Source organism: Miniopterus schreibersii (assembly GCF_964146895.1).
Source record: "Miniopterus schreibersii genome assembly, chromosome: 11".
Taxonomy (NCBI): Eukaryota; Metazoa; Chordata; class Mammalia; order Chiroptera; family Miniopteridae; genus Miniopterus; species Miniopterus schreibersii.
This window is the reverse complement of record NC_138111.1, coordinates 16,247,365-16,274,702: the sequence shown is the minus strand read 5'-3', so window position 1 is coordinate 16,274,702 and position 27,338 is coordinate 16,247,365. Positions and strand designations below refer to the sequence as shown.

At 43.7% G+C, this 27,338-nt stretch overlaps 1 protein-coding gene across 3 annotated transcripts in view; it reads right to left on the bottom strand.

The window, feature by feature from the left end:
- Positions 1–691: 691 nt before the first annotated feature.
- SUSD1 (sushi domain containing 1) overlaps positions 692–27,338 on the bottom strand; it is a gene marked incomplete at its 5' end in the record, with an annotated part of 87,987 nt that continues 61,340 nt past the window's right edge. For all 3 annotated transcript variants that reach the window (XM_081152296.1, XM_081152297.1, XM_081152298.1), the window contains 7 exons: positions 692–1,531; positions 1,833–1,926; positions 7,061–7,100; positions 8,835–9,093; positions 12,180–12,276; positions 20,228–20,414; positions 21,421–21,512. In XM_081152296.1, coding sequence (XP_081008422.1) covers position 1,531; positions 1,833–1,926; positions 7,061–7,100; positions 8,835–9,093; positions 12,180–12,276; positions 20,228–20,414; positions 21,421–21,512 — 770 coding nt within the window. In that variant the 3' untranslated portion in view covers positions 692–1,530. The remainder of the gene's footprint in view (positions 1,532–1,832; positions 1,927–7,060; positions 7,101–8,834; positions 9,094–12,179; positions 12,277–20,227; positions 20,415–21,420; positions 21,513–27,338) is intronic.

Here is a 27,338-nt window from a genome sequence, read left to right as displayed (position 1 = left end):
CCAGGGGCTGGGGCTGGCCGCTGGCATTGAACACCCAAGTCTGGGGACATTACTTCCATCTCTCTGACTCTTCCTAACTGAATGGTTATACTTTGGGCTGGGAACCTCCCCCCCCCCCCCCCCCCCCGGAAGAGTAACCTCGTGGACAGTTTCCACCTGTTCCTATTGTCCCTACTGCCTCCTCATGTGCCTACAAGCCCAGGCTACTCAAACCTGTCCCTCACCAATGCCCAGTAAGCTGGTGGAGAACACGCCAGCCCTCCTGTTGGAAAGACTGTCCCTTTGCCTCCGGACTGCAACGCTGTCCAATTTTAGAGCCGAGCTCTTAGACGCTGCGCCCAGAGGTTGTGGGACTCAACTGTCCTCCTTTTGCCTCCCCCGCGGCTGTTACCCTCCAGGCCTAGAAAGGTAGGGAGGAGGAGAAGCCACCGTTCCTTAGAGAAATCTCGAGCCTCTGCCTTTTTCCTCTGTTCGCTTCTTACTGAGCCTTGGAGTTGCACGTCTGTTAGGAAGGAAAGTTAAATACTCATTCACTCCATCCGTAAATGCCGCCCAGTGACAGCGGCCCCAGGACTGCTTCCATCAAACGCGTCATGGTTCCTGATAGAGTAACAGTCACAGTTGCTGTAGATAGAAGGGGCGAGCATGTCACTGATACTGTTCCCCCACCCCCCATAAACACATGGATTCTGGCCACAGGTTTGATATTGTTTTAATCTGGTGTTACTACGTGCCCACTGAATCTACGAGGAGCCATGGAGCATTTTTATGAGACCCTCATTAATTAAAAATAAAATTAACCAAGGCTGCTGTAAATATTCATATTCAAGAGAATTGTTTAAATTCACAAAATATTTTTACTGGAACAAACACTTATGGCTTTTGAATACATAAGACTAATGGGACTGCATCAGACAGACATTGAGGAACTTATTGGCATGACCAGGCTAGTATACTCTCCAATCAGAGGTCAATTAATTATAGGAAAAGGGCTGCTTCTAAAGTGTTTGACAAGTTCGCCTGTGTCAATGATCTCTATCCTTGTCAATGACCTTTTCCATAAAGTCAAATTTTAATCCAAACTTAAGTCCATCCCACTGCTTATTGTAAAAGAATGGATTCTGAATTAATGGACAGAGATGCTATAAACGAAGACGCAGAGACCCTCTTGCATTCAGTGTCCAGAGGTGCTGTCTCTCAGCATCACTCAGAAGAAGATGCAGGCCCAGCCCACATGGTCTGCAGCCTGTGGTCAATATTCCATCATAGATCAACGATCTCAAGTTCATAGACACAGAACTGGTCATGGAGCAGGGAAGACGTCAGCAATTCCTCAGTTTCCTCCTTTTGGGGAGTTCCATAGAGATAGTCACCATCTCGAATACAGGAATGGGGTCAAGCTGGGAATGGAGGGCATCCGCAGGCCCCCACGCACACCTGATGGAAGGTGCCCTGTGCAGGCACCTGAGACGCTGTCATAACATCTGCCCCAGAAGCAGTGCATCTTCCCCACGCAGCACCCATCTGCAGTCTAGACATGGAGGAGGAAAGAGAGGCCATTGGCACACTGTGGTTTTCCCACGGGGCACCCCTGTGAGCAGCCCATGCTCATTCATGAGAAGCGTCACGGGAGATGAGCCTCCTGAGACAGGAGGGCATCCCCCCACCCTAAGGTGCAGACTTACTCCTGACTTTTGCCTGCTGAGAGTCCACTGAGCCCAGGACAACCTCTACCCATATCCTTTTGACGCTCCTCAATCCCAGCTGTTCTTCGTGACTCCAACCCCATCCTCCCCCCACTCCACTCATTTCTCAAAAACAGGCTCACATACCACACTGCTAAGAAGGAGAGGAATGCGAGAACCATCACGACGGCCACGGAGCCCAGCCCGACGCCTACCACCTGCTCCAGCGTGAGCGATGAATCTGCGGGACAAAACCACACACTTGAGCTCACCGCGCCGGGAATCACGCCCTCCCAGGAGGCGCGCACCCACCTGTGCTCGCTCCACGTTAACCCCGAGCTTGGCCTCATTCCACAAACAATCCCCAAAGTGCCTAGAGTGCCTCCTGCCCCCTGGGCTGGCCCTGAGGATGTAGGGCCCCAGGAAAACACAGTTCCAGGGTATTTCTGAAAAGGAAGCATAAAACCAGGCCACACTCAAGTCACAAAGGGTGAGAAGACTGATCTTGGCGAGCATACAAATGCAGCTACTGTGCTGCTTTTGTGGGTCTTCTCTCAAGTCAGTCACACTGGGTAGACCTTTAAGGGCAGCTTTCCTTTGCATTGAGGAAAAAGTCATTCTCACATCACTTGGAGTTTTTGCTCGATACATGCTAGTTAGCTCCAGTGGTTGAATACAGCAAACAAATGCTGTTTGTTGGGTAGTTTTCTGCCATTTTCCCCAGGTACCAGCAAGAGTGATACCTTCCTGCCCGGCTTAGCAGGTTCCCCCGAGGACAAAGTAAGAAAACTGATGCAGCAGCTCTTTGAAAGACATAAATATTTCTGTTTGGGGTGCATCACATGCCGACTCCCGGAGATCCCTTGTTATAAATAAACTGGAAACGTGCACGTTTGAGTTGCACGTTTGGGCCCAGTGACTGAATCAGTGCCATGTTCTCCACCAGGAGTGGGGAACGTCTTTCTCACAGCTGTATCGTTCGGTCTGGCCCTGCCAAGGCAACTAAGGTGGCACTCAAAATTCAATAAATCTAGATTTTTTCATAGCTAATTTTTAACTTGATAATTTTGTATGGCCCAAGAATGATGTTATGAGTATCCAAATGGCCCTTGGCAGAAAAAAGGTTCCCCACGCCTGCCTAACGTATGGCAGGATGGCTGAAGAGAGGAAGAGAGAGAGATCCTATCTGGTCAAGCAAATAAAAAAAGCTTCAGGAAGGAGACGGCACTTGATTTTAATCTTGAAGAACAGGTGGGATTGTAATAAGTAGAGGTTACTGGAAGGGTATAGGGCAATCCAGGTGGCAGTAAGCATGGAAAGAGCAATGACATTAAGGAGAGAAGGCAGGGGCCACATCCAGCGAAGAGCTGGCATAAAAGTTTGTGTTAAAAATGAGAGATGCAATTAGAAAGGTACGTTGGTGTCACACTGAGGCCTTGGAAACAAGACTAAAAAAGTCATGGAGGACTATGGAAAACTGTCAGGGGAAATAATAAAGTCAGTGCTGCAGTCTAGAAATATCAGTCCGGTGGTGACACGCAGGCTGGAGAGAAGAGGGAACCCCTGAGCACTGGTGATGGGAAACGAGAGAGGAGGCTTCGCCAGTCCTCCATGTGAGGAGTGAACACAGAAATGAAAATCAGAGCAGCATGCCCGGACGTGCAAAATGGGGGCTGAAAGAGAAGTCACTGACTCAGAGGCTCCTGCCTGCGACAGGAGACTGTTCCCTGATTACAGTTTATTATCATTTCACATATATCAAATGACCTCGCTTTGTGACTCAAGAAGTCAGACTCACAGTACTTTGTGGTTGGAAGGGATCTCAGAGATCTCAGAAAGAGGCCGTTGAGAATCGGCCAAGTTAAATATAATTTCAAAGACATTCGGCTGATTAGTAGCAGATCTCAGGCAAAGAAGCCCATGTCTTTGCATTTCCCATCAAACCAATTGCTGGTTCCCTGGTAACCATCCCAAAGCCCTTTCAAGGGCAATCTGTAAAAGGTAAACATCATAATTCATGACTGGGCAAAGGCAAGAATGGGGCTTTTGCTTGGCATGGGTGAAATGGTACAATTTCTCCTAATCACAGAAGAGACTGCCAGAGGTTAGTGAGCAACACAGGTTAATTATGTACATAGAAAAACAAATGCTAGAGTTCCTGTCAGGATTTCAACACAAATGGGTATTCTGTTACCTCCAGAGTTTCCCAGTAGTCTGAATTCAAAGTTCAAACTCACTCTGTGTTGGTCCTTAATTTGAAAGTGGGGGGAAAGGCGCTGCCAAATGCCACTTAGATGCTTCCAAAGCAAAATCCTTCCTGTTTAACTAAATCACAGTAGAATGCAGCCACCTCTTTGGCCATTTCTCCTACCCAGGTTGAGTGTTTACCAGTCATACCAGACGTTTGCTGAAAGCAGTGGTATCTGGAAACTTGTTTCTGTGTCTGTCTGGGATACTCGCACATCTCCATTCCTCTGGTGGGAGGAATCACCTTTTTTCCTCGTGGCCACTCCATTCCCACGCTTAGAGCTTCAGGGAACGGACTGACACAGAAATTTCCCAGTGTTGGAACGTAGGCTGTTTCTTGTGGCCTTCATTAAACTCCAAGAGAGGGAGCTTACCCCATTTGCACGCAGAAACGTACAGCATACATATTTGCTAAGAGAGGTCCTCACTTATCATGCTGAGTGAAACAAGTCAGAGAAAGAAAGACAAATACGATATGATCGCCCTTCTATGTAGAATCTAAGGAAGCAGAATCCACCAAAGCAGAGAACAGAATGGGAGCTGCCGAGGGGTGGGGGAGACGGGCAGATGTTGATGTAAGGGTACAAACTTCCAGTTATAAGATGAGTAAGTTCTGGGGATCTACTGCACAGCGTGGGGACTATAGTCAACAATACTGTATTATAATCTGGAAAGTTGCTAAGAGAGTAGATCTCAAATGTCCCCCAAAATGTATACATACTTTAACAACTGATAGCTCTCTTAATTTTCATTCCTTTTCAAGTTTAACTGATTTGGAACAATGGGTGAAGCCAGACTAAGCTTTGAACAAAGAAAGTTTATCCTAAAGTGCCATTTTTTTAATGGTGATACATAAAAGATAAAGTTTATGGTACAAAACAGGCAACAGTCGATGAATTGAGGGCACACAAATACTGAACGAAATGATTCTTGATGTTTGCGATTCCATTGCTTCACATTTTCAGCAGCGCCCGGAGAAGAACGGTCATCCATTTGAAAACAGGCGTTGATAGAAAAAAATTATTCATTTCTGTAGATTCTTTTAAATTTTGAAAATGAACTATATATTAATAAACACTGACTTCATAATCATTCAAAGTGTGTACACATTTTGGGGGGACCGTATATATGTATGTGTGTGTGTGTGTGTGTGTGTGTATGGTTATTTTGTGAGATGATGGAGACGTTAAGTAACCTTATTGGGGTAATCATTTCACAATATACATGTAAACCAAATTAAACACATTATCCACCCTAAACTTATACAGTGTCATGCCAATAATATGGCAGTTCTATCTCAATAAAGGTGGAGATAGGGAGAGAGGAGAGAGCCCTCGCTGTCCGGCCATCCGTAACCCAAGGTGGCTCCTGGCCCCCGGCCCCCGGCCGGCTGTGCCGCCTTCCCAGCGGAAACCCCAAGCCCTCTTGCCCTGGCTGCGGCTGGTGTGGGCAGAGATGAAGAGGGGAAGTAAGCTTAGGGGATGAGCAGACCAACGGAGGAAGCCTAATCCCCAGGTCCCGCTCAAACATTTCCGGCTCAGTCCCCTCTGCCAGCGTGGGAAGAACCCCCCCACCGTGCCGTGCCACCCAGTGGGGCCCCCCTGAAAGCGGGGTTCCGCCGCCCTTCCTCGCCACCTGGCCTATTGTTTCACGGGCTCTTAGGCCAGGGGCAGGATGCAAGGTGTTAAGCTGATACTGCAGGCTGAGGGCAGAATTCCTCAGGATGTTGCGAGGCCTCACAAACCGCAAGGAAAGGGTCCAGCTTCAGAGGTCGTAAACTCAACAGGATTTCTGGTATTATCTACAAAATAATGGAATTCTGGGAATCCAACCCACTGGCCGGCTGCCAGGGGAAAGCCCAGCCTGGCAAACAAGGGTCTGTCATTGCTCAACTCCTCAGGCAGACTCCCTGCCTGGAAAACTGCACGTGGGAAGCAGGTTTAAACTGTATAGGACTCAGCAGGGCTCCTCCCGGCTCGTCTCCAAGGAATGGCTGTGGAGGGAACAAGGGACAAGGCCACTCTCCCACCAGGCGGACCCGGGAAGAGGCTGAGGCAGCCCAACTGACGGGTCAAGTGACCCACTCTGCTGCCAGGGCACGGGGTGCTTGCCTTTCCTCTCCACCAGGAGGTGGGCATTGCCATGGGCCCCTGAGCAGTGCACAGGACTTTAGCTTTCCCCCCTTTCTAAGTGAAAGCACGTGTTGTTTTTCCTTTCATATTACACAATGTGGTCTGAGAATGGCTGAATTTGCCATTTAGTCATGGACCGCTACGCGATCGTGAGAAGCACATCTGGATTTGATCAAGAGGAATGGCCCGTGGCCGCGAATCTTGGTTTTGGAGCTGGAGGCAGTAACAGACCCACCTTGGAGTTATTTTCCACTAGGGTTCCATTTTTGGTTGTATGGAGGAAAATTCCATTTTCTTAGTGGAAGATGTCTTTCTTAATAGTATGTGTGTATGTGTGTGTGCATGCTCAGCAGCCAAATGGTTGAAAGGAGTGGACTGTTGTAGCTCTTTGCTTTGGTCTGCCAACATGTTTTTCTGTGCCTCTTTTCCTGATGGGGATCATGTCCCCCTGTCACTATGGGGGGTTGTCAATCACACTCACCTGCCCCTCAACCAGCCCTAAGCGTAAGCCTAAACCCCTAGGTAGGCCGATCACAGTACACCATCTCCTATTAACAGTGTTTCTTCCTACAGAGAGTCACATACCCTAGGAGAGAAGATGTTTCCTGAATTGAAAAACTTTCTGTTCCTACTGAAGTTGCTAAGCTGGGGGCAGCTGGGGTCCATCCCTCCCAGCCACATGGCTTATAGTTGAGGAAAATGAGGCCAACTCGCACTTAGAAACAGAGCAGAGAAAAGAGACAGAAAGGAAGAATCCCACTCAGGGTGTCCGTTCCCAAGTCCCAGCCCCTGGGGTGCTGGGGGCACTGCTCGTGTTGGAATTCCACAAGCTCCCATCCCCCTTCCCCCATCCTTTTCAGTCTTTTGCTTAAGCTAATATGAGATGGGTTTCTGTCACCTGTGACAATTTCAAAAGAAATATCATCAACATACACTTGATGCTGCAGATTGGACACAGAAATGAGCACAGCATTCTTAGGCAGAAAGTGGTTTTACCTGTCACCTGAGCCCACACTGCACAGGAGCATCTTCTCACCTATAAAGGAAAACACAGCAACATGTTTAACTAGATGACACGTGCTGTTGGTTTAGGATACTTTAGCTCTCCGAGTTTCAGGGTTTTATCTCTTAATTTGGACGACAACATCTTTGAAGTCTCATCCAGCTCTAACATATTGTAACTCAGCCACATGATCACCAAGTCAGGGGACTGGCAAGAGACCCCAGGGATCACTTCTATAGCTTTCCATAGATCTCAGAAGGTACACACTGTGGGTCAACAACAGGAACAGCAATAAGTTTCATCCCCCTTGCCAGCTCTGAGCAACTGGCACTGCCTGCCTGGAGATTAATGTTGGAAAGATACTGAGGTCACATCCAGGTTCAGTGAGAGGTCTGATGCATGTGATAGGCTAAGTGAAATATGACAATCACAAAAAGACAAATACTATAGGCTTGCACTTCCATGAGTCACCTACAGAAGTCAATAGAAGGGTAACTGAACTGCCAGGCATTGTTGGGGGGGCAGGGATGGAGAATAGCTGTTTAATGGCTATCGAGTTTTAGTTTTGCAAGAGGAAGAGAGTTCTGGAGATTGGTTGCATAGCAACGCAAATGTACTTAATACTACTAAACTGCACACTTAAAAATTATTAAGATGGTGGATTTTATTTTACCACAATTAAAAATAAATCACTACTATAATGTTCTGGAATTAGATGGTGGTAATGGTTGCACAACCTTGTGAACACACTAAAAACCATAGAATTTTTTACTTTAAATGAGTAAATTACATGGTATGTGAATTGTATCTCAATAAAGCTGTTTAAAAAAGAAAAAGAAAAAATTAATACTGATTTTGATATGACTCTGACTGTAACGCTAGTATATTTGAAACCCATGGGGGAAGTAATTGCAATTGAAATATGCAAGCTGACGTATACATTTTGTCAAGGCCCCTTCACTTCCTTTAGATCCCAAAGAACAGGCACGTGTTCTACTAAGCTGTATGAAAAAGAGGTAACAATGACATCACAGGAGAGTTTCCTATAAATTAGAATTTTTATCATAACCTCCTCTTCTTTATCACTTTATCCCCTGTCATAGACTGAATGTTTGTCCCCTAAAATTCATCTGTTGAGCCCTAACCCCAATGTGGAGGTAGGACCTTTGAAACTCATGGAGTTCTCCTAAGGAGAACATCACAGTGCTTATTCCAGAAGCTCTTCCATCCCTGACTGACTGACTGACCCAGCTCATTATATTTATTTACAACGTGATGAATATTCAGTTCTATGTCTCATGAAAGGACCACTGCTGGAAGAACACAGGCTTTCTAAGGATGGGGAGAGAAGAGTGGGGCCCATGCAATAGCCATGAAAGTGATGGAAAGTAGGGCAGGACTGAGCTTAATCTGCCCCTCCCGCCTGCTCCAGGAAGAATGAGGGGAGACAGCAGCCTGGCAGGGGTACAGGGACGTGACAGAGAGATCTAGAAAGTCCTCTCTAACTCGGGCTTCAGCAGTGCACTGGAATGAGGGCATCTGTGACGCGTAAGAGGAAGAACCAAAACCAGATCCCCCAGGAAGCTCAGACTATCACCCTCCATCGAGGTTTCACCTGCCCGTCCTTTATGAAGGCAAAGTGTTCGACACGCCCTTACAGTTATTATGTGCAGTGTCCATCTCAAACACTGGAAAAACAAATATTCAAGCATTCAAATTTCATGTGAAGAAAATAGAGAGTTCATAAAAGCTTTTAAAGAAATATACCTTATTCCATTCACTTGTGATTCGTAATATAATGCAATACTCATTCCCTATCTTCAAGGGCGCATTATAATATTTCCCATAATACAGCCTGTCGCCAACCGCTATCTCCATGGCGTCATCAGGAATATCTCTGGCCAGTAGTTCTGCAGCCACGTATCCATCAACATCAGAAGCATTGCTAAAGAATGAGGCAGTCCCTCCAGAATCACAAGAAAATGTGCTTTGGAGGGCCAGGGGAGCCACCAACACCTGATAGGAGCTGGGAGGGAAAAGGAAATGTCTGTCAGACTCTTGCTTGGGGACTCATTCATTCATTTATTCATAGTTAGTGAGCACCTGCAATGAGATAAGCACTTTTCTGAGCACTGGAGATACAACACTGGACAAAAAGAAGTCCGAGCCCATGTGGGATTTAGTCTGACAGCTCCAACAGTCGAGGAACTTCCATTTTAACCTACAGTGTTATTGCAAGGTGACACCGGTAAGAGATGTCTTTCACGTACTGGCTGCCGATGGACACCAAGGATATCCTCTGTAGCTGAGTGAAGCTGTTGCAAACATCGCTGCCCTGGGCACACAAGCCATGAAGTTGATCTAATCAGTGATTTTCACGTGGGCAAATAAAGCCCAGCTGTGGAAAGGGTTCAGCAGTCACGTGGGGGCTGACTGCCCCCAAGAGTTAATGTACTAAGTCTGCAAAAAGGCTCCAGGAGATCACATGGTGACCAAACACGGAACTCATGTGATTTACATTCCCTGCAGTTCACAGACTGTTAGCAAAGTTCATGTGAAATCAATGAGAAGCGAGGAGTGCAAAGTCACCAGGGTTAATCTAGTCTGACAACATCCGGAAACAGCCAGAACGGCAAAATGTCACGTGTATATTGTGAAACCGTTCGTGAACTGGGGACACAGAAACGCGTTAGCAATCAGGTGTCATTTTGTCATGTATTTTCTTATTTACCACCACACCACCCCCACAAAACAGAAAACCTGTCAGTGAAAGGAAGTCTAAGAATAAAATCTCACTGAGAATGAATCACGCCTTCCTTTTTATTACCATATCCTCAGTACAAATCACCTGCCTCTGGTACAGTAATTGTTTAAACATCTGCTTTCTCGACCAGGCTTGATAGCAGGGATTTGAATGGTTTACTCTTGTTAGTCCTTACACAGGTATTTAGCTGTGATTGACTCTCTTCCCACTAATGTTTCCTGAGTTAAAATTTCAGTAAAAAGAAAAAAAACCATGCATCAGCATCAGACATGATTAGGGTAATTTCTAAAACTCATTAGGCCACATAATTCTGTTTTACCAGTAAATCCACATTCCTAATGTCCCATCTCCTGCCTGCTGAAGGCCTGGGAGTCGGGAGTCGCTAGGCTAGGGGAGCCCTCCCCCACAGCAGGTGTTGGACTTGGAAAGTCTCCATTCCTAACATCAGAGACGTCCTCGGGGCCCTGATTTCCAGAGTCTGGGTTCACTTTCGGGCAAAGGGTTTTCTACGAAAGGGACAAACTAAAGCCTGCAGGGCAATAAGTTGTCACTGTCACCACCGGTAATCATTTACTAAGCATCCCCTGCCTACAAGGAAACACCTGTAACAACACACTTTCCTGGGGCCTTGAAGATATCCCTATGAATCATGGCCACAGGGAAGAAAGTAAATGTTGCAGCAGCTCCACCCAGTCCATAAGCATATCTTCAAATCCCTCTTGCCTTTCCATGTAGGTGGTGGTGTTCAAGCGCAAAGTTGAGGCTCACGTGAACTATCTGACTCTGTGCTTTGCCCACTAAAGGCACTGTTCACGTGGCAGAAAGCAGTCTTCCCAGTTAGCATGACCATAATTACCTAAGCAGCTAGATAATTAGATAAGTTTCTAGCCCCCATCCCAGACCTACTCAATCAAGATCTCCAGGAGTTGATTCTGAGAATTTGTCTTGCTGATAAAGCAGCCCCGGTGATTCCTATAATCTGACAAGGGTGGGAGACACCACCATTGAAAGAGCCCAGAACAGGCTGTATCATCCAACCAAGGTCACCAAGCTACGGAAGAAAGCCTTGGTCCCAGAACTCCTGCTCCACCTTGGGCCTCGAGCCACTGCCCCCTTATCAATAATGCACAAAGCAGACTCATGCCTGCCTCACACTCTGGCAAAGCTGCTACCCCCCAGCTCAGATCAGATACATGGCCAGGCCGAGGACACCGTCCCACCGGCCTGCGGGTAAGTAGCCTGAAGACTTTAGAAAAGCAGTTGTGGCTGTCTGGAACATGACTGTTCTGGAAGGACTTTACCCCTTTCTCCTCAGCACCCTCCCTTGAGTGACTCACAGATCTCCACTTCCTGCACAAGCCATAGGGGAGACTGTCGTTTGGCTTTTCTTTTTTGCCTCACATAGTTATCTGGCCCAAATATCACACTTGCTCTTGCAAGTTCTCTCAGGTAGTGATATCACAACGTCTGTTCTCTTTATAGCAACGGAATTATAGCGCATTCCAGTCATTTGCTGGGAATCAAGAGACAGAACAACTTAGGCAACATCCATTCCTGGAAAGACCTTTGAGCATTTACTGAATTTAAACTAATGGAGAGACAGAAAAGGCCTAAGTTTCCTTATAAATGGGCACAGACAATATCTCCAGATGTTCATTTTTATAATATCTCATGTTTAGTTCTACCTTGATTGTATCGAAGGGTCATTTAGACTGATGGGTCAAGAGAGATGAGGCAATGTCCGGTTAGGTCAAAGATGGCAAGATTACTGTCATCTCCTTGACTTATTTCTGTAAGCAAGTTGCTCATCTCTCCAGGCAAACCTCTAGTTTCCTCTCTAAAAAAGGAATTAATTCTGCTTTTGTAATCCTACCATGACCTTTGTAAATAGAATGCTTAATTGAACACAATGTAGTCCTCCAACCAAGGTAAATTAATTGTATCCTACTACTTATCTGGGATTCCAGAAGCAGTCATTAACTATGTGGTATTTTGCCCATAACTCAATACATGAATGAATTAAAAGAATTGTCCAAATGACCCTTTCAGCATCCACCCATCCTTAAACAAAGGAAAATATATTCTGGTTTTAGTAAATGGAATGATGCTCCTGATCCACTACCACTAACAGAAGATCCCAACCAATTTCTGTCCAATGATCAGAGAAATGGCTTTAATTTCTTCAGCTAAGCTGCCCAAATGCTGGTCTCTGGCCTGCTTATTTGGAAGGGTGCTGGTTGAAATGAAGAGCCCAGTCCGTGCCCAACTATTCAAGTGCTGCCACCCAAAGATTCCAAAACACTCCATGAGGCTTACTGGGCAGCCATGGAACAGGGGCTGCTACTGACCTGATAGGTCCATTGCTCTCCTTGGCTTTCCTCAGTTTCAGGCGTGGTAGAGGCCTTCCATGTGCTATGAAAAAATCTACTTCCGGAAGGGGAGGCTCTGAAAACATGTTGAAAAGAAGAAAAGAACATGATCAAAATAAGGAGAAACAGCAAGAAAGCGGTCCCGGCGGGGCCATCGAAGGGAAAGGTCTAACGTAAGAGCTGATGAGCGCATTCTGACACCTGCTACGACACGGGTGAATCTTGAAAACATTGCGCTAAGTGAAACAAGCCAGACACAAAAGGACAAATATTGCATGATTCCACTTATATGAAATGCCTATAACAGGCCACTTCATAGGCACAGGAAGCAGAGCAGAGGTTACCGAGGATTGAGGGGGTGGGCGAGGCAATGTGGAGTTACTGCTCAATGGCCAATGGAGTTTCTGTTTGGGGCAATGAAAACGTCTAAGAAATAGGCAACGGTGATAACATTGTACATGCACTTAGTGCCAATAAACTGTGCAGTGAAAAATGGTTAAAATGGTATATTTTACGTTATATATATTTTGCCAGAATAAGACAGAGGGCGGATGCTGTGGGCTTTATCGTTTACCGGGTGGATAGGTCCCTATTTGGTGGGGAAGACCAGCACGTTAGACTTCTAGATTTTTTATGACCACACCATTCTCTGTCCTTATTTTGCTCTCCCCAGCAATCCGATTCCTCAAATAGATTTTCCACTGGGAGGAGAATACAAGAATTGTCTGACACCGGGGTGCTAGCATCTAACCAGAAGTTGCGTTCATGAGCCAGCTGCCATTCTACATGGTGGGTAACGCAGCTTAAATGTACCGGGCACTAATCAAATGCACTAAATATGTCCTGCATATGCCTCATCTCATTTAATCTTCTCAAAAATGCTATCAAGTGCATGAGATTTACAGAGAGAGGGAGAAAGAGAGAAAGAGAAGGGATAATATATGAGTGTCCCCCCTATTCTGGCCCTGAACCCTGCCACAGTGAAATCAAGGATTAGGACGCCAAAATAGACTCTATTTACCCAGTTAGACTATAGCTTTGGGGTAGAAATTCTCAATCCAAATTTTAATAAATAAAAACTTAGACCTTCCTAGATAGTTTTAAAAGCTCTATTGAAAATGGTAGAGACAGTTTTGTAATCACACGATGCTCAGAGCTATGATAAAGTTGTACACCTGACCACGGGAAGGAGGGCGAGCCTATCAAACAGACAGACATATGCAGGGGCAGGAGGTGAGAGGGAGTGGGCAGCAGTCCAGGATGGCGGAAAGGTGAGTCCAGCTGGCAGGGGCAGGCCATAAAACGAGAGGTGGGGCAGCAGTCAGGTCTGAGGTCCCAGAAGTAAGGGGAAGTCATTAAAAGATTTTTAGCAGATACGTATTTTAGAAATACAATTTAGACAGCTCACTGGAAGATGAACTGGAAAAGAGCACGAGTACAGGTCATCCAAAATCTAGGCAAGAAGTGCTTGAGGTCTAAGGCAAGCGATGGCACTGAGAATGCAGAAGGGGGGCAGATGGAGAGAGATGGAACAGAATGTGGTGGGAGATAAGGAAGGGAAAGGAGTCCGGCCTTGGGTTCTGGCATCTGAGTCCATGGAGATGACCTTCATCAAGGTCTGGGGGGACGTTCACAAGCAGCTCACTCCCAGACCTGGGAAGTTGGAAGTGCTTGTGGAATTGTCCCCTGGGCAGTGGGAAATGCACATGAGACTGCTTCTCGGCCTCTTGGCTAAGATCAAGTGTGGAAATACAGGTCCAGAGCTTAGGAGTATGGTGGTGACATGGAGTCAGTCATCAGCAGGAGAGGCTACGGTTACTCAGGGGCACAGTATAAATGCATCTAAGGAAAGATGAGGACCCAGAGCGAAATGCTGGGCAGTCCAGGCATCTAAAACCAAGTGGAACAGTGAGAGTCCCTTGTAGCTTTCGTTAAACAGCGCTAAATCGGGAATTTCTTCCAAAGTCACCCAAGTATGGTCACTCAGATTATGTATTAAACCTGCGGGACTGCCAGGGACCCCGGGCACAGCCCCTGGAACAGCCCCTGTTTACAACCAAGACCTCACGTAAAGGTGCTGAAGGTCTATGCCTTTCCAAGAGGCAGCCAGAGAGAGGCCACGCTGACTGACACTCCCAAGGAAGCCCATCTAGGTTCCCGCGGTAATGACCGGGAGGGGATAGGTAGTTAGGAAAGTCCCTGCCCCGTGCCCCTTTCAGTCTGAGACTTTCTGCCCTCAGCCCTCCATGCTATCACCGATGCCCTTTGGTTTGTGGTGCTGTGTTGTCTCGGTAAAGTGAGTGGTTTTTAGCACACATTTCCTGTTTTCAGCCCAGAGTGGGATTAGCTGTTCACACTTTTCTATGAGAGCACCCTCCCTGGGCTCTTTTAAAGTATTCCTCTGTTTGTGTTTCTCTGAGATTAACAACTCTAGTTCCTCTGATCTCTTGGTTGACCTAAAACCACCCCATTTCTCACAGCCCGAGGTATGAGCAGAGTCAGTGCTCGCTCAGCTCAGGAAGGCAGGCCCACAGCCCGAGGAGGAAGCGCAGGGCCCTCGGTCCGGGCACCCGGCCCTTTCTCTTCAGCTCTCCATGTGCCTTTACCGTCCCATCCGCTTGATTCCATCGCCATGGGACTTCTGCACTGTTCTCTGCTCGGCCTGCTCAAGCCTTTCCCACCCGAGGTTTTAAACAGTCTACTTTATCTCTCTAATGTAAAAGCCTGAACTCCATCAGGCTCATTCTTAGCCACATTTCAAGGTGAAATAACCTTAACTTCTAGCCATATTTCCCAAGGTCCTGCCTCCCATCCCCCCAACTGCCGTCCTTGGTAGATTTGCTCTCCTTTCCGTTAGCATCATGGCTGATTTAAACCAAATCGGACTCACCCTGGCGGGTATGGCTCAGTTGGCTGAGCATCACCCTGCCAGTGGCAGGCTGGGTTCCCAGGCAGGGCACATACCCCGGCTGTGGTTCCATTCCCCGTGGGGGTGTTCAGGAGGCAACCAACCCATGTCTCTTTTATATCAATGTTTCTCTCTCTCTCTCCCTTCCACCTTTCCACTCGCTCTAAAAATCAATGGAAAAAATGTCCTCAGGTGAAGATTAACAAAAAAAATTTTTTTAAGTAATAAAGGATAACTTGACCTGAAAAACATTAAATATATTATAAAATTACAATAACTTAAATAGTAAGGTAGAAGCACAGTACAGGCAATCTAGAACAGTCTAGAAAGCGATCCAAATAATTGGAAAAAAAGTTTTTGTTTTTGTTTTTTAAATAATTGGCTTTTCAAACAAAGCGTGTTTTTTTTTTTTTTAAATATATCTTTATTGATTTCAGAGAAAGGAAAGAAGAGGGAGAAAGAGAGATAGAAACATCAATGATGAGAGAGTCATTGATCAAGCCCACAACCTGGGCATGTGCCCTGACCGGGAATCGAACTCCGATCACCTGGATCCTAGGTTGATGCTCAACCGCTGAGCCACACCCGGCTGGGCAGGAAAAAAAGTTTTAAATAAACAAATAAAGAGACCCAAATAAAGAAATGAAAATATTGTGTGTGACATGAGTAGTCTTCCCAAAGGTGACAGGAAACTGGATTATCATTTGGGGGGATATTACCATGTAAATTTAGCCTTGTACCATACATCCAAACCAATTCCAAATGGATCTAAGTTTAAATGTGAAAAGCAAAACTATTAAGAAGCATTAGGAAATATTAAAAAATAAGAATTGATCTGATTTCAGGGTGGGGAAGGCATTTCTTGGCATAAACAGAGGCAGAAACCATAAAAGAATCAATAGAATTGATCACATGAAAATATAAAATGTCTAAATGTCAAAAAGAATATTGAAAAGAAAATTAAAGTGTAAATAACCCGGGAGGTTGTGATAGGTAGAACAAAAGATTAATATCATTAATTTAGGCAAACTATTAAAATCAATAAGAAGAAGAAGGTAATGTAGGTGAAAATGTGTTAAAATTCCTCTAACCCCACCCCCCCAAAAAACACTAAAAGAACCAGAAACAGAAGAAAAATTTATTTGCACTAAAGCCAAACAGAAGTCCTAACTTTATACTATATAAAGTTCAAGTAAATGCAAGGAATTAATACACATAAATAAAGACACCACGATGATTCTTTTTTTAACCCTTGGCACCGCCCCAGAGAGATCATACTACTCACTCCAGGCAGGATCAATGGAAATTGATGGCAATGGAAACACCGGTCGCTTACACCATAAGTTATCAGATATCACATCTCCCCTATGAATCAAGTTAGGAGACTTGGCCTCCCAGGAAGAAAGAACAGTTTTCTTTTCATCTCTGTATCTCCTTCAGCACTTAGCCCTGGTCTTTGTACATAACCAATCAATAAATATCCACTGAATTAAATTGTTAAGTTGCAGCGTGCCTCTCCCTCACTCCTATGCCACACAGAAGCCCTGGCTGCAGGTTCCCAGGAGTTCCCATCAGTCAGATTTAGTTTAATGGAAGGCACTCAGCAGGAAAATTCCATCCACGTTTCTTCTGGGAATTCAGCTGCTGCCTTTTCCAGGGCCAACCCCCTTCCTTGCCTAACATTTCTAGTAAAATGCAAAAGCCTATGATTTTTCTGAAACAAAGCTACATCTTCGATAACCAGGTGTCCCTCTTCACAAAAACATATATTCTTCTGATATAAAGGAACTTTCCTGATCACGTTCTCTAAAAGCCACCGAACGGATTTCCACCTTACCTGCCCCTCTCACCAGCACCCTCTTCCGTTTTCACTGCCACAGGTGCCCCTGTCCTTCCACATTCCTAGAACTTCCCACCTCCGATGAAGTCAGCAATACGGTAGCCTATTTAAAGCAATGGTTTTCATCCTGTTCCCATGAGTAAGATTTCCTTTAATGTAAGACACTCACGAGGAAAATTCATTCACTTTTCTGCCAGGAAATCAGCTGCTGCATTTTCCAGGCCCAAATTCCTTGCCTAACATTTCTGGTAAAATTCAAAAGTTCAAGATTTTACTAAAATAAAGCCACATCTTAAGGCATCTTCATGTCAATACATAAGGTTCCCTTTTTCTCCCCTTTATAAAATGGACTGGTTTTTGTTTTCTACTCTTTCATGAGATCTTAACAACTTGAACTTTTACACTTTTTTAAAATTGCAAATACTTTAAAGTAGGGCAGAGTTGGAAAATACGCTGTCCCGGTCTCAAGGAACTTAAGCAGCTCAACAGTGCCCCCTGGTGGCCAGAAGCATAAACACGGAATGCTTGAGCGACTAGGGCTCTTTCTAACCTACAAAAGGAGGTAGGAATAAGTGTCTCATCAAGATGAAACTCACTCCCCCAACTCAAAAGGTATGAAATGCTTATTTGAATCAGCAATGCAAATCATCCAAAACTGACAAGGACCAAACAGTAGGAGACTGCGTAGCTGGTCCTTTTAATGGGAAGGAATGCTCAACTCAGACGTTTTTATTTCCAGCCCCCAACTGTGGTGAATTCTTTGTTTCATTTTGGTCTAAAACTTTTCTTAACTAATCATGCATCGCTTCAAGACCAATACTATCCACTGGCCATTTCTGGGTTGGCCCTTGTATCTATTCATTACAAAAAATATTTCTTTGTTGTGCTATGTGCTAGCACTTCCCTTACAGGTTGGGGATTCCACGTAGAACACATAGAGAAAAAGCTCTGCCTCTGAAGAGCTCCTATTTTAGTAGGGGAAGAAGATAAACAAGTAAACTGAAAAAGTGCAATTTCTGAAAACACATACTATGAAGAAATCCAAGCATGGTAAATGGATAGAGAGTGGTTGGAGATGAGGTTATTTATGAAAGGATGGGCAGGGAGCCTCTCTAAGGTTATAGCATTTTAGCAGAGATAGGAATGATTGTAATCTGTCCAACGACAGGTTCTCATGTACATTTTTAAAAGATTGCTCTGACTATGGTAAAGTTTAAGACTGGGTGGCAGGGGGGAGGTGACAGGCAACTGTGAAAGACAAGTTAGAAAGCTACTGCAGTAGTCCAAGCAAAAGGTTGCTGGCTTGGATTAGGTTGCTGGTGGTGAAAGCAAAAGGGAGGAGAAGTGTTTGGATTCAGAATACATTTTGAAAACAAGCCAATGGGGCTTGTTGACGAATTAGAAATGGGTGGGACAGGATTAATCATGACAAACATTGGCCCAAGCAATGGGTGAGTAACAATACCGACAGCTAAGACAGAAAAGCCTGGGTGGAAAATCGATCTGGGAATGAGAAAAGACGTGAGAAATCAAAAGTTCTACTGGGTTTGCCTATTAGATGCTTTACAGGATATGTTTGGGAGAGGGGTGGCTATGCGAGTCTGGAACTCAGAGGAGAGACAAGGACCAGGATACATACTGAAAATCCTCAGCATATAGCTGATATTTATAGCCATGAGGCTGGTAGAGATGACCTGGGCAGAAAGGGCAGATAGTAAAGAAAAAGAGAGGCGGCTGGCGGGATGCAGAGCAGGAGGGCGGGGAGAGGCAGGGGGAGGTGCACCAATAAAAGTAGATGGAGCTATTTCTTTCCTTCTGCTGACTTTTGGCTACACAGGTCTTCTTTTCCAAGTTCTTTAAAATGTTACGTTAGGTTGTTTATTTGGGATTTTTCTTGTTTCTTGAGACAGGCCTGTGATGATATAAATGTCCCTCTTATTGCTGCTTTTGCTGCACCCAAAAGTTTTGCTACATTGTATTGTCATTCTCATTTGTCTCTATGTATCTTTTATTTCTTCTTTGACCCAGTGGTTCTTTACATCAATGTTGTCCCCCCCTTCCTCTCTTTAAAATCAATGAAAACATGTTTTTAATGAGGATTCAAAACAAAACAAAACAAACAATAAGAAATAGCATTGTACACTTGAAACCTATATAATTTTAGTAATCAATGTTACCCCAAAAAAGGTAATAAAATTTTTTTCTAAGCAGATGGAGCTAGCAAAGAAGGCCGAGGAGGAACAGCCAGAAAGGTAGGAGGGTCCAAAGCCAAGACAGAAGGTGTCCTAAGAAGGAGGGAAAGTCCAATGCTGTAGGAAAAAAGTCAGAAAACAAAGTTGGCCAGTGGATTCTCAAAGACGGGGGCCCCTTCCGCGAAGCAGTGGAGGCAGATGCTTCCCCCCTGGAACCTCCCAGTTAAAGGGGGACAGGAGGCGAGGGCGTGGAGCCTGCGCAGCACACGCTCCTTTCTGCAGAGCGGGGCCGAGAGAACACGGGTCAAAGGAAGCGTCTATTTTTCCTTGTTGTCATTAAAAAAGGAGCGCCTACAACATGCTCGAGCAGTATTGAGACAAATTCTATCGTGGGGGCTAAGCGACGCTTAGGCAAGAAGGGATGGGATCTGGTGCGCCAGCCTGGGGAGGGGGCTGTTGCCTTAGGAGTGGGGCCCAGAGAGAAGACAAAATACACGCTCCTGCATGCAGGTAGCAACAGGAGATTTAGGAGGGGCAAGTCCTCGCCTGATGACTTCTAATTTCTCAGTGAAATAAAAAAACAAGAGGCCCATGTTCTAGGTGTTAACTCCCAGTGTGCGGGGGGAGGGCTGTGGCAGATGTGAGAAGGGACAGGAAAACGAGTGGAAAGTGAATCGGCTAGGGACTAGAGAGGGAGTGCCAACCATCTGTCCCCCCGAGAAACCGATTCTTGAGGCACTTGCAACAGACTCACAATGAAGTATGTTGCTGAGAAAGGAATGGTTATAGGAAGAGATTCTTTTTAAGTATGAAATATTTTAAATATCCAGAAGGAATTTAACCAATACTCATGCACACACTACCCAAGGTTCAACCGATGGTAACGTTTTGTTTCAGATATCTTTGTAAGAAATAGAACAGTCACTGCCACAGGCCCCTTCATCGCCCTCTGCAATTCCATGTTCTTCTTTCCCTCTCTCTCAAAGTTCATTATGTAATGATAAAAAGAATAGAGTTCCTCTTTATCCAGGCCTAGCCACAGCTCCGTGGTGACTTTGTTCACCCAAATGCTTTTATTTGAGGTTACCTGTTATCTGGGTTGTCAGGGAGATGACCACGGGAAGGGCAGAAGACCAAGCCCAAACGCTGACACTGTAGTTGGTACCCGGACGCAGGTCCAAGCACACCTCGGGAGCCTGGCTGCTGCTAGTGATGTTAAAGGTGATTTCCTGGGCAAACTCCTTCTGATACCATCTCTGGCCCTGAATGTGGAGCTTAAACACAGAGAAGTTCACCAGGTGAATCGCCAGCTTGAAGGGGTCTGAATGCCTAGACCCTTACCTTTCTCATGAACTCTCTCGCCCTTGACTCTAAAGTTCCTTCAAAAAGTGAGATACAACCATAAGGAAAGACTAGAGTTATAATACCACAAATATTGTAGTTACAATATCATCAGTATGATAAATATATTTTTATATCAAAATGCCTGATACTAGCAACTTTCTTGTTCCCACACATATGATGCACAGGCCCCATGTGGAAGTCTCCTGGGCCCTGGCCGGTGTCGCTCAGTTGGTTGAGCACTGTCCCACGCACCAAAAGGTCACCGGTTCAATTCCCAGCCGGGGCACATGCCCGAGTTGCAGGCTCAATGTCGGGGGCCTGCAGGAGGCAGCCAATTGACACTGATGTTTCTTTCTCTCTCTCTCCCTCTCCCTTCCTCTCTCCCTAAAATCAATTTTTAAAAAGCCTATTGGCAAAACTTTAGGAGCAAGGCCAAAGAACATTTTCCTAGAAAGAAAATTAAGAATCTGAAGTAAAGCTTCTGCAAAGCAGGACACGAATTAGGATACTCTTAGCTGGTCTGGTGAAACCTGACCAGCTCATCCCACGGTCCTTCCCTTTCTTACTGATAATCACATCTAGCTTCAACAGGTCCCCTGGACTCTCTCGGCAACACATTCAGACCCTTGTCAGGGACACTGGTGTGGAGAGATACACATGCAAAAGCCTTTGGATTCCTCCACGGATCCTGCCTCAACATCAACCCTGCACCAGGCTATCAAAAAACTCTCCTGGTTTTCTCATCAGTCCCCAAGGTCTCTGCAGTCAAAAATGCAGCAGAAGTGCCCATTTTATTGCTTCTGATTGTAATTGTCACTATAATTCTTCTATTGATAATGGCAGCTACATATAAGTAGATTTTTAGGTGTGTTGATATTTTTTAAACCTCCCACACAACACAAACACCCATCAACAGAGTAACTTTCAGTAACTTACTAAATACATTTCCTCTATACCAGCTATCTTCATATTTCTCCATCTCAAGCAGGTTTCATTAAATATTGAGATGTTGCTGATGGTCTGTTTAACTGCAGGGAGAAAATAAAGAGAAATCAATCGACTATACAAAAATACTACCTTTTCATTAAAACATTTTCCAAGGATAAGCATTTACATAGGATGAGTTCATCAGTATTTTAATTTCCAAATGAGTGGTAGTAGTACATTTTTATATTTACGTAAACTCAGTCCTAATGAAAGGTGTAAGATTACAAGATGTCCAATCAGGAGATCCCTCTTAAAAATTATTTAAATCTATGACCTGCCGGTCATAGTGGCTGAGTGTCGACCCATGAACCCAGAGGTCACTGGTTTGATTCCCAGTCAGGGCACATGCCTGGGTTGCGGGCTCCCCAGTAGGGGGCGTGCAGGAGGCAGGCGATTGATGTTTCTCTCATTGATATTTCTATATCTCTATTCCTCTCCCTTCCTCTCTCTCTAAAATTAATAAAAACACTTTTTAAAACAAAACAAAACTGTTGCTTGCTCTTATTTAAAAAATTATTTAAATCTATTCACTGTAGACTCCCTCGGTTTACTTAAGTTAAAACGGCAATTCACTGCACTAGCCTTGGACAATGTCACTTATACAAATAAGCACCAGTTTGCAATTCTGAGCTGAGGGCAACATTTCAGCCCAGAATCGCTGGGTGAGGGACTGAACATCCCTATCTCAAGCCACCAGGCTTTTCATGATGGAAAGGGGGAGGGGTACCTCTTGGTTTGGGCTTCCGCATCTCTTACAGTCAAAGCACCTGTTGGCCTCTGCTCCGTTTCATGGTAATCAATCTACGAGTCAGTTCAGATCTGGTACAGTGTAATACAGAGGCACCTCCCCTCCCAGTTTTTTAAAATAAAGACTACTTTCAAAACTCTGATATCAGAGGTTTACTGCCCTCAACAATTATCCCTGTCCCTAAACTGGAAATAATAGAGCAGACTGGCTAAGAAGTTTCATAGGAACACTGTGATAATTAAGGAGTGATAAAGACAACTCCCACAGCACCTGGGGGAAAAGTCTCATGGGAGCCAAGCCTTTATTGTGTAAGCCCCTGGCCCAACAGGTTCCTAGAGCGAAGGAGGTTGGTTGGCGTGAGAGTACTTTACCGATGGGGCAGTTTTGCCCAGAGAAAACCTGTTCCACAGGTCACACGCTATACTCTAAATGTTGTCAGACAGAGTAAGTAAGAAAGTATACATGATTCAGGATAATATAACCTCACTCCTGGGTATAGAAGATGATTTTAGAGATAGTAGTAGGGGTCCAAGGAACCTCACACTGATGAAACTTACAAAAATGAAATAACTTCATACTATTTAAATAGTTCCAGACCATACAAAAAGGTGGAAAGTTTCCCAGTTCATTCACTACGACTAGATAATCACATGCCCAAACTGTCCAAGGATGGCACAACCAATCACTAAACGCACTATGCCAAACTCACTTATTAATATAAGTTTAAAAGTCCGAAATAAAACATTAGCAAGTAGAAGTCAGCAGTACATTCAAAGAAGAATGCACTATGATCAAGGGAGATTTATTCCGGGAATACAGAGATGATCGTTACTGGGAAAGCTATTAATAGATTAAAAGAGAAAAAACCATATGGTTATTTTTATAATTATAATGATTAATACATTTAATATACATTCCTGATTAAAAATCTTAGCAAACTAGGATTTAATTCTATAGAAACTCCTTAATTTAAAAGAGTGTTTATTAGAGGCCACCATGCTTATAAAACATACTCGGTAAAACAATGAAGTAATTTCTAGTGAAGTTAACAATACAAAGATGCATGGTCTCATAGCCATTACTTAGCATTAGTCAGAAGATTCTAGACAATCAGAAAGAGGGAAGAAAAAAAAGAGCTATAAATGCCAGTAAGAAAGAGAACAAATGATGCAACTGCCAGTAAATCCAAGAGAATAAAACTGAAAAACAGATATAAAATTGCCAGAAAATGGAAAAACAAATACAAATAATAGGAGTTTGGCAAAGTGCACCCGAACACAAGAACATAGGAAAACTAATCATTTTCTATATAGCTGCAAGAGAAAGTATGGTAGGCTGAATAATGCCCCCCAAAGTTGACCACAACCTGGTCCCTGGAATCTGTGAGCCTGCTACAGCACATGGCCAAAGGACTTGGTCAGTTATCATAAGACAGGGATATTATCCTGGATTAGCCCGATGAGCCCAGTGTAGTGACAAGTGTCCTTATAAGAGGACAGCTCATCCGGGGTCCCTTCCTACCCTGCTCTCTGATCCTTTGCTATGGAAAGGACATGCCCTGCCTCTCATACAAATATTCCTTCTCTCGTTCATTCTTGGTGGTCGCTCAGCCTTCTCGGTCTCTCCTTTCTCCATCCAGAAGGCCCATCTAATCTAGAATCCTGAAGTTGAAAAAACAGACCTGCAAGAATGCCTCATAGAAGAGAAAATTTAGCTCTTCCTTCATCAAATTCTTTGAAATGTTGTATCTCCTTCATGAATTCGGGCAAGCAATCGTTACTTCCTCTGTACTCCCTTAGTTACATTTTGTGCACTGTATTCCTGCTGATGCTTACCGATCGCCCCGCTCAGCTGAGAGCTCCTGAGGGGAGAGACTATGTGTCGCTCACTGTTTACTCCTAGTGTGCAGGACAGCAGCAAGCACAGCATTCCTGGTCATTTCAATGTAAACAATCAGAAATAAGAAAAAGGCTAAGCAACTGATATATTAACCCAGTGGAATAGAGGTGCTCTGAATAAGACATGGTTTCTGTCCTTAATATGTATCTCATCGGGGAGAGGAGTTACGCTCTGTGTCAATGTAACAAAAATACAAGGGAGTGCATGACAAATGCCATAAGGCAAATGTAAGTAATAGTTAACATTTGATAGATGCTTATTGCGTGTTAGGTATTGTGCTGGTTCTCCGTAACCCATTTAGTCTCACAACAAACCCATGAAGTAGGTATTTTATTCCCATTTTTACAGCGAAGGCAATTTATGCACAAACACATGAGTGAACTTGAATTTAGAGACCCTGATTCCAAAGTAAGTATGTCAAACTATGACCTGTACTTCCTCCTGAAATAGAGTATGGTAACTCAGAAAGAAGGAAACTTACTTTAGCTGGGCAGCTCGTGGAAGAAGAGACCAAGGGGATATAGAAACTGAAGAAAAGGGAGGGGATTCCAGGTGGGATAAATAGCATGAGCAAAGGTATGGGAGGTGGAAAAGAGAGCACTTAAGGATTTGTTATAGATTAGAGTTCCAATTTGTTTGAGGATAGTGGTGGCCCCTTAAATCCAAATCGCTCCACACAATCTCCAAAATATTCTTCAGATCCACAGGAAGAGCAAATAAAACAACATAAACCAAGACTGTCATCATAACTGGAAGGCAGAGGATACTATAAACTTTAAATTACTTTTTAATAGAAAAATAAATACCAAATTCCAGCAAAGCTCTCTCTCAATCTCCCACCTCTCACTCCAGAGCTGAGAGGGTTCTAGAGGAGTACTGTGAAGGAGAAGAGAGACACAAAGGACCCCAGCGTGAGCTAGGCATTTCACTCCCAGAACGGGAAATTCTACCTTAACTGTGAAAGTACCGGAAAAGAGACCTGGTGTATCAGAGTACTGAGGACAGCAAAGGAGGCAAAGTCTGTGAGACTCCGGGTAGTGGTATGAGAAAGGCACTGCTTATGGGGAAGAAGACCATTAAGAGGAAGGACTCGGTGTCCTCAGGGGACTAAGTGGCAATGGGGAAAAGAAGCCAGAGGGAAATGCAAGATCCTACAAGGCAAAAGAGAACCCCAGAGTAGAAGAATACACAAGTCATCCCCACCCTCACCAAACAACAAAAATACCCGTTAAAGAAAATGCACTTCATTCAATGACAGAAGAGGGCACTCTTAACCTAGAAATCTTATTAATCCTATTACATTACCAATTCTGTCTATGGAGTTAATAGACATTAAAAAGAAAAAAATATATAATCAAACCATTTCAGCTTGTGGAAAGCTGCACGTTTAAAAAAAAAAAACACACACACAGAAAAGAACACACCACAAACTAGAAAAAAGGGTAACCGAATGAACTGAAATAAGTATCCCCAAATAAGAGGTACAAAGAAAACACAGAAATTAAAAAACTAAGGACAGAAATGGACAAAAAGCAGGGAGGAAAAGAAAAGTGACTGGATTCAAAAAAAGAAATGAAAGGAAAAGACAAATTCATATCAGAAATAAAATCAAAATGTCACGGTGCTCAAAGAGGGATAGATTAGCATAAAAGTTAAATAAGGGGCATTGAAGAAATACAGGGAAACAATTAAAAAGAATTAAAGTGAGATTTTAAAAAGTAAAAATATTTAAAAAGTGGTTGAAATGGAATATAGACAAAGATCCAACATATGTATAATTAAAGAATCTAAAGGAGAAAAACTTTGAGTTAACATTTAAAACTATAATCCAAGATAACTTTACAAAAATTAGAAATATAAATACTGAAAAGGCCCACCAGATACCTGAGAAATCTCACCCAGAGCAACCAATCTAAGTAAAATTATCAGACTTTAAAGTTTAAGAAAAATACTAAGTGTCTCCACTCAAAGAAATAAATAACATACAAAGTCAAAAAAAGTAGGCTGCATCAGACTTCCCAAATGCTAAGTAAAAAGCAAGGTAATAATAGCACTGAATTTTAAGGAAACTCAAATCAAGACAGTGTGAATCAAGATTTTTATATCTAGCCAAGCAATCTTTCAAGTGTCAAGGCCTCAGGGAAGTTTTAAACACGCAAGAACTCAGGGAACGCTGTACTCTTGAGGCGTCTACTAGGTGATGAGCTTCATCCAAGAGGTAACTAGGGGAACTTCAGCAAAAAGACTGGTGATGACTATCTGGTATATTAAATTGTAGATTTAAGATAAAAATAAAATTGGGACAAGGTAGAAGAAAAAAATATAAATGGTATGTGTTCTGATAAAGTAAAAATAAAGCCACTAAAAATTGGGAGAAGGGATGGAAAATAGAATAGACAAATTGGACCATTATATAGTCAGTAAATGGAAAGTTAAGCATAGCATTAAAAACTGGCAAACCAGATGGTGAAAAGTTATATAAGAAAACAGGACACAGGCACTTTAAAAAGGTAAAAAGGTAACCATTAGACAATATAAATAGAAACCTTCCTATAAAGAAAGAAAGAAAACACATCACATAGAGAAATACAGAAAATACAACATAATACATATAGTATAATGAAATAATAAGACAGAGTTGAATCCAGACATATCAGTCTTATCAATAACTGTAAATGGATTTAACTTATTAAAAATATTTTATTAAAAAATAAAAAAGGTTTTCAATTTGTCTCACAACGCAAGATCCAACTGTATACTGTATGCCTGAGGAACACCTAAAATAAAGTGATTCAGAAAGGCTAAAAATAAAGTGATGGGCAACAGTGGAACAAAGAAATAGGATCCATAAGAAACTAGGGGTTGTGATCCGATTCAGGTAGAATTCAACACAAAGAGCATTAAATAGGACAAAGAAGGACACTTTTCAATGCAAAAGGCCACCATTCACAGTGAAGATAAAATGCAACTACCTTTATAAAGAAAAAAAGCATAAGAAAGGATATCATAAATATGAAAACAGAAATTAAGGACCACAGAGCAGGAGTCAGCAAATTTTTTTCTACAGAGGGTCGGTTAGTAAATATTCTAGGCTTTCTGGGCCAGCAGCTCCGTCAAAACTACTCAACTCTGCTTTTGGAGCACAGAAGCAGCCATAGACAACATGTAAATAAATGGCTTGGCTGTGTTTCAATAAAACTTTATTATAAAAATAGGCTAC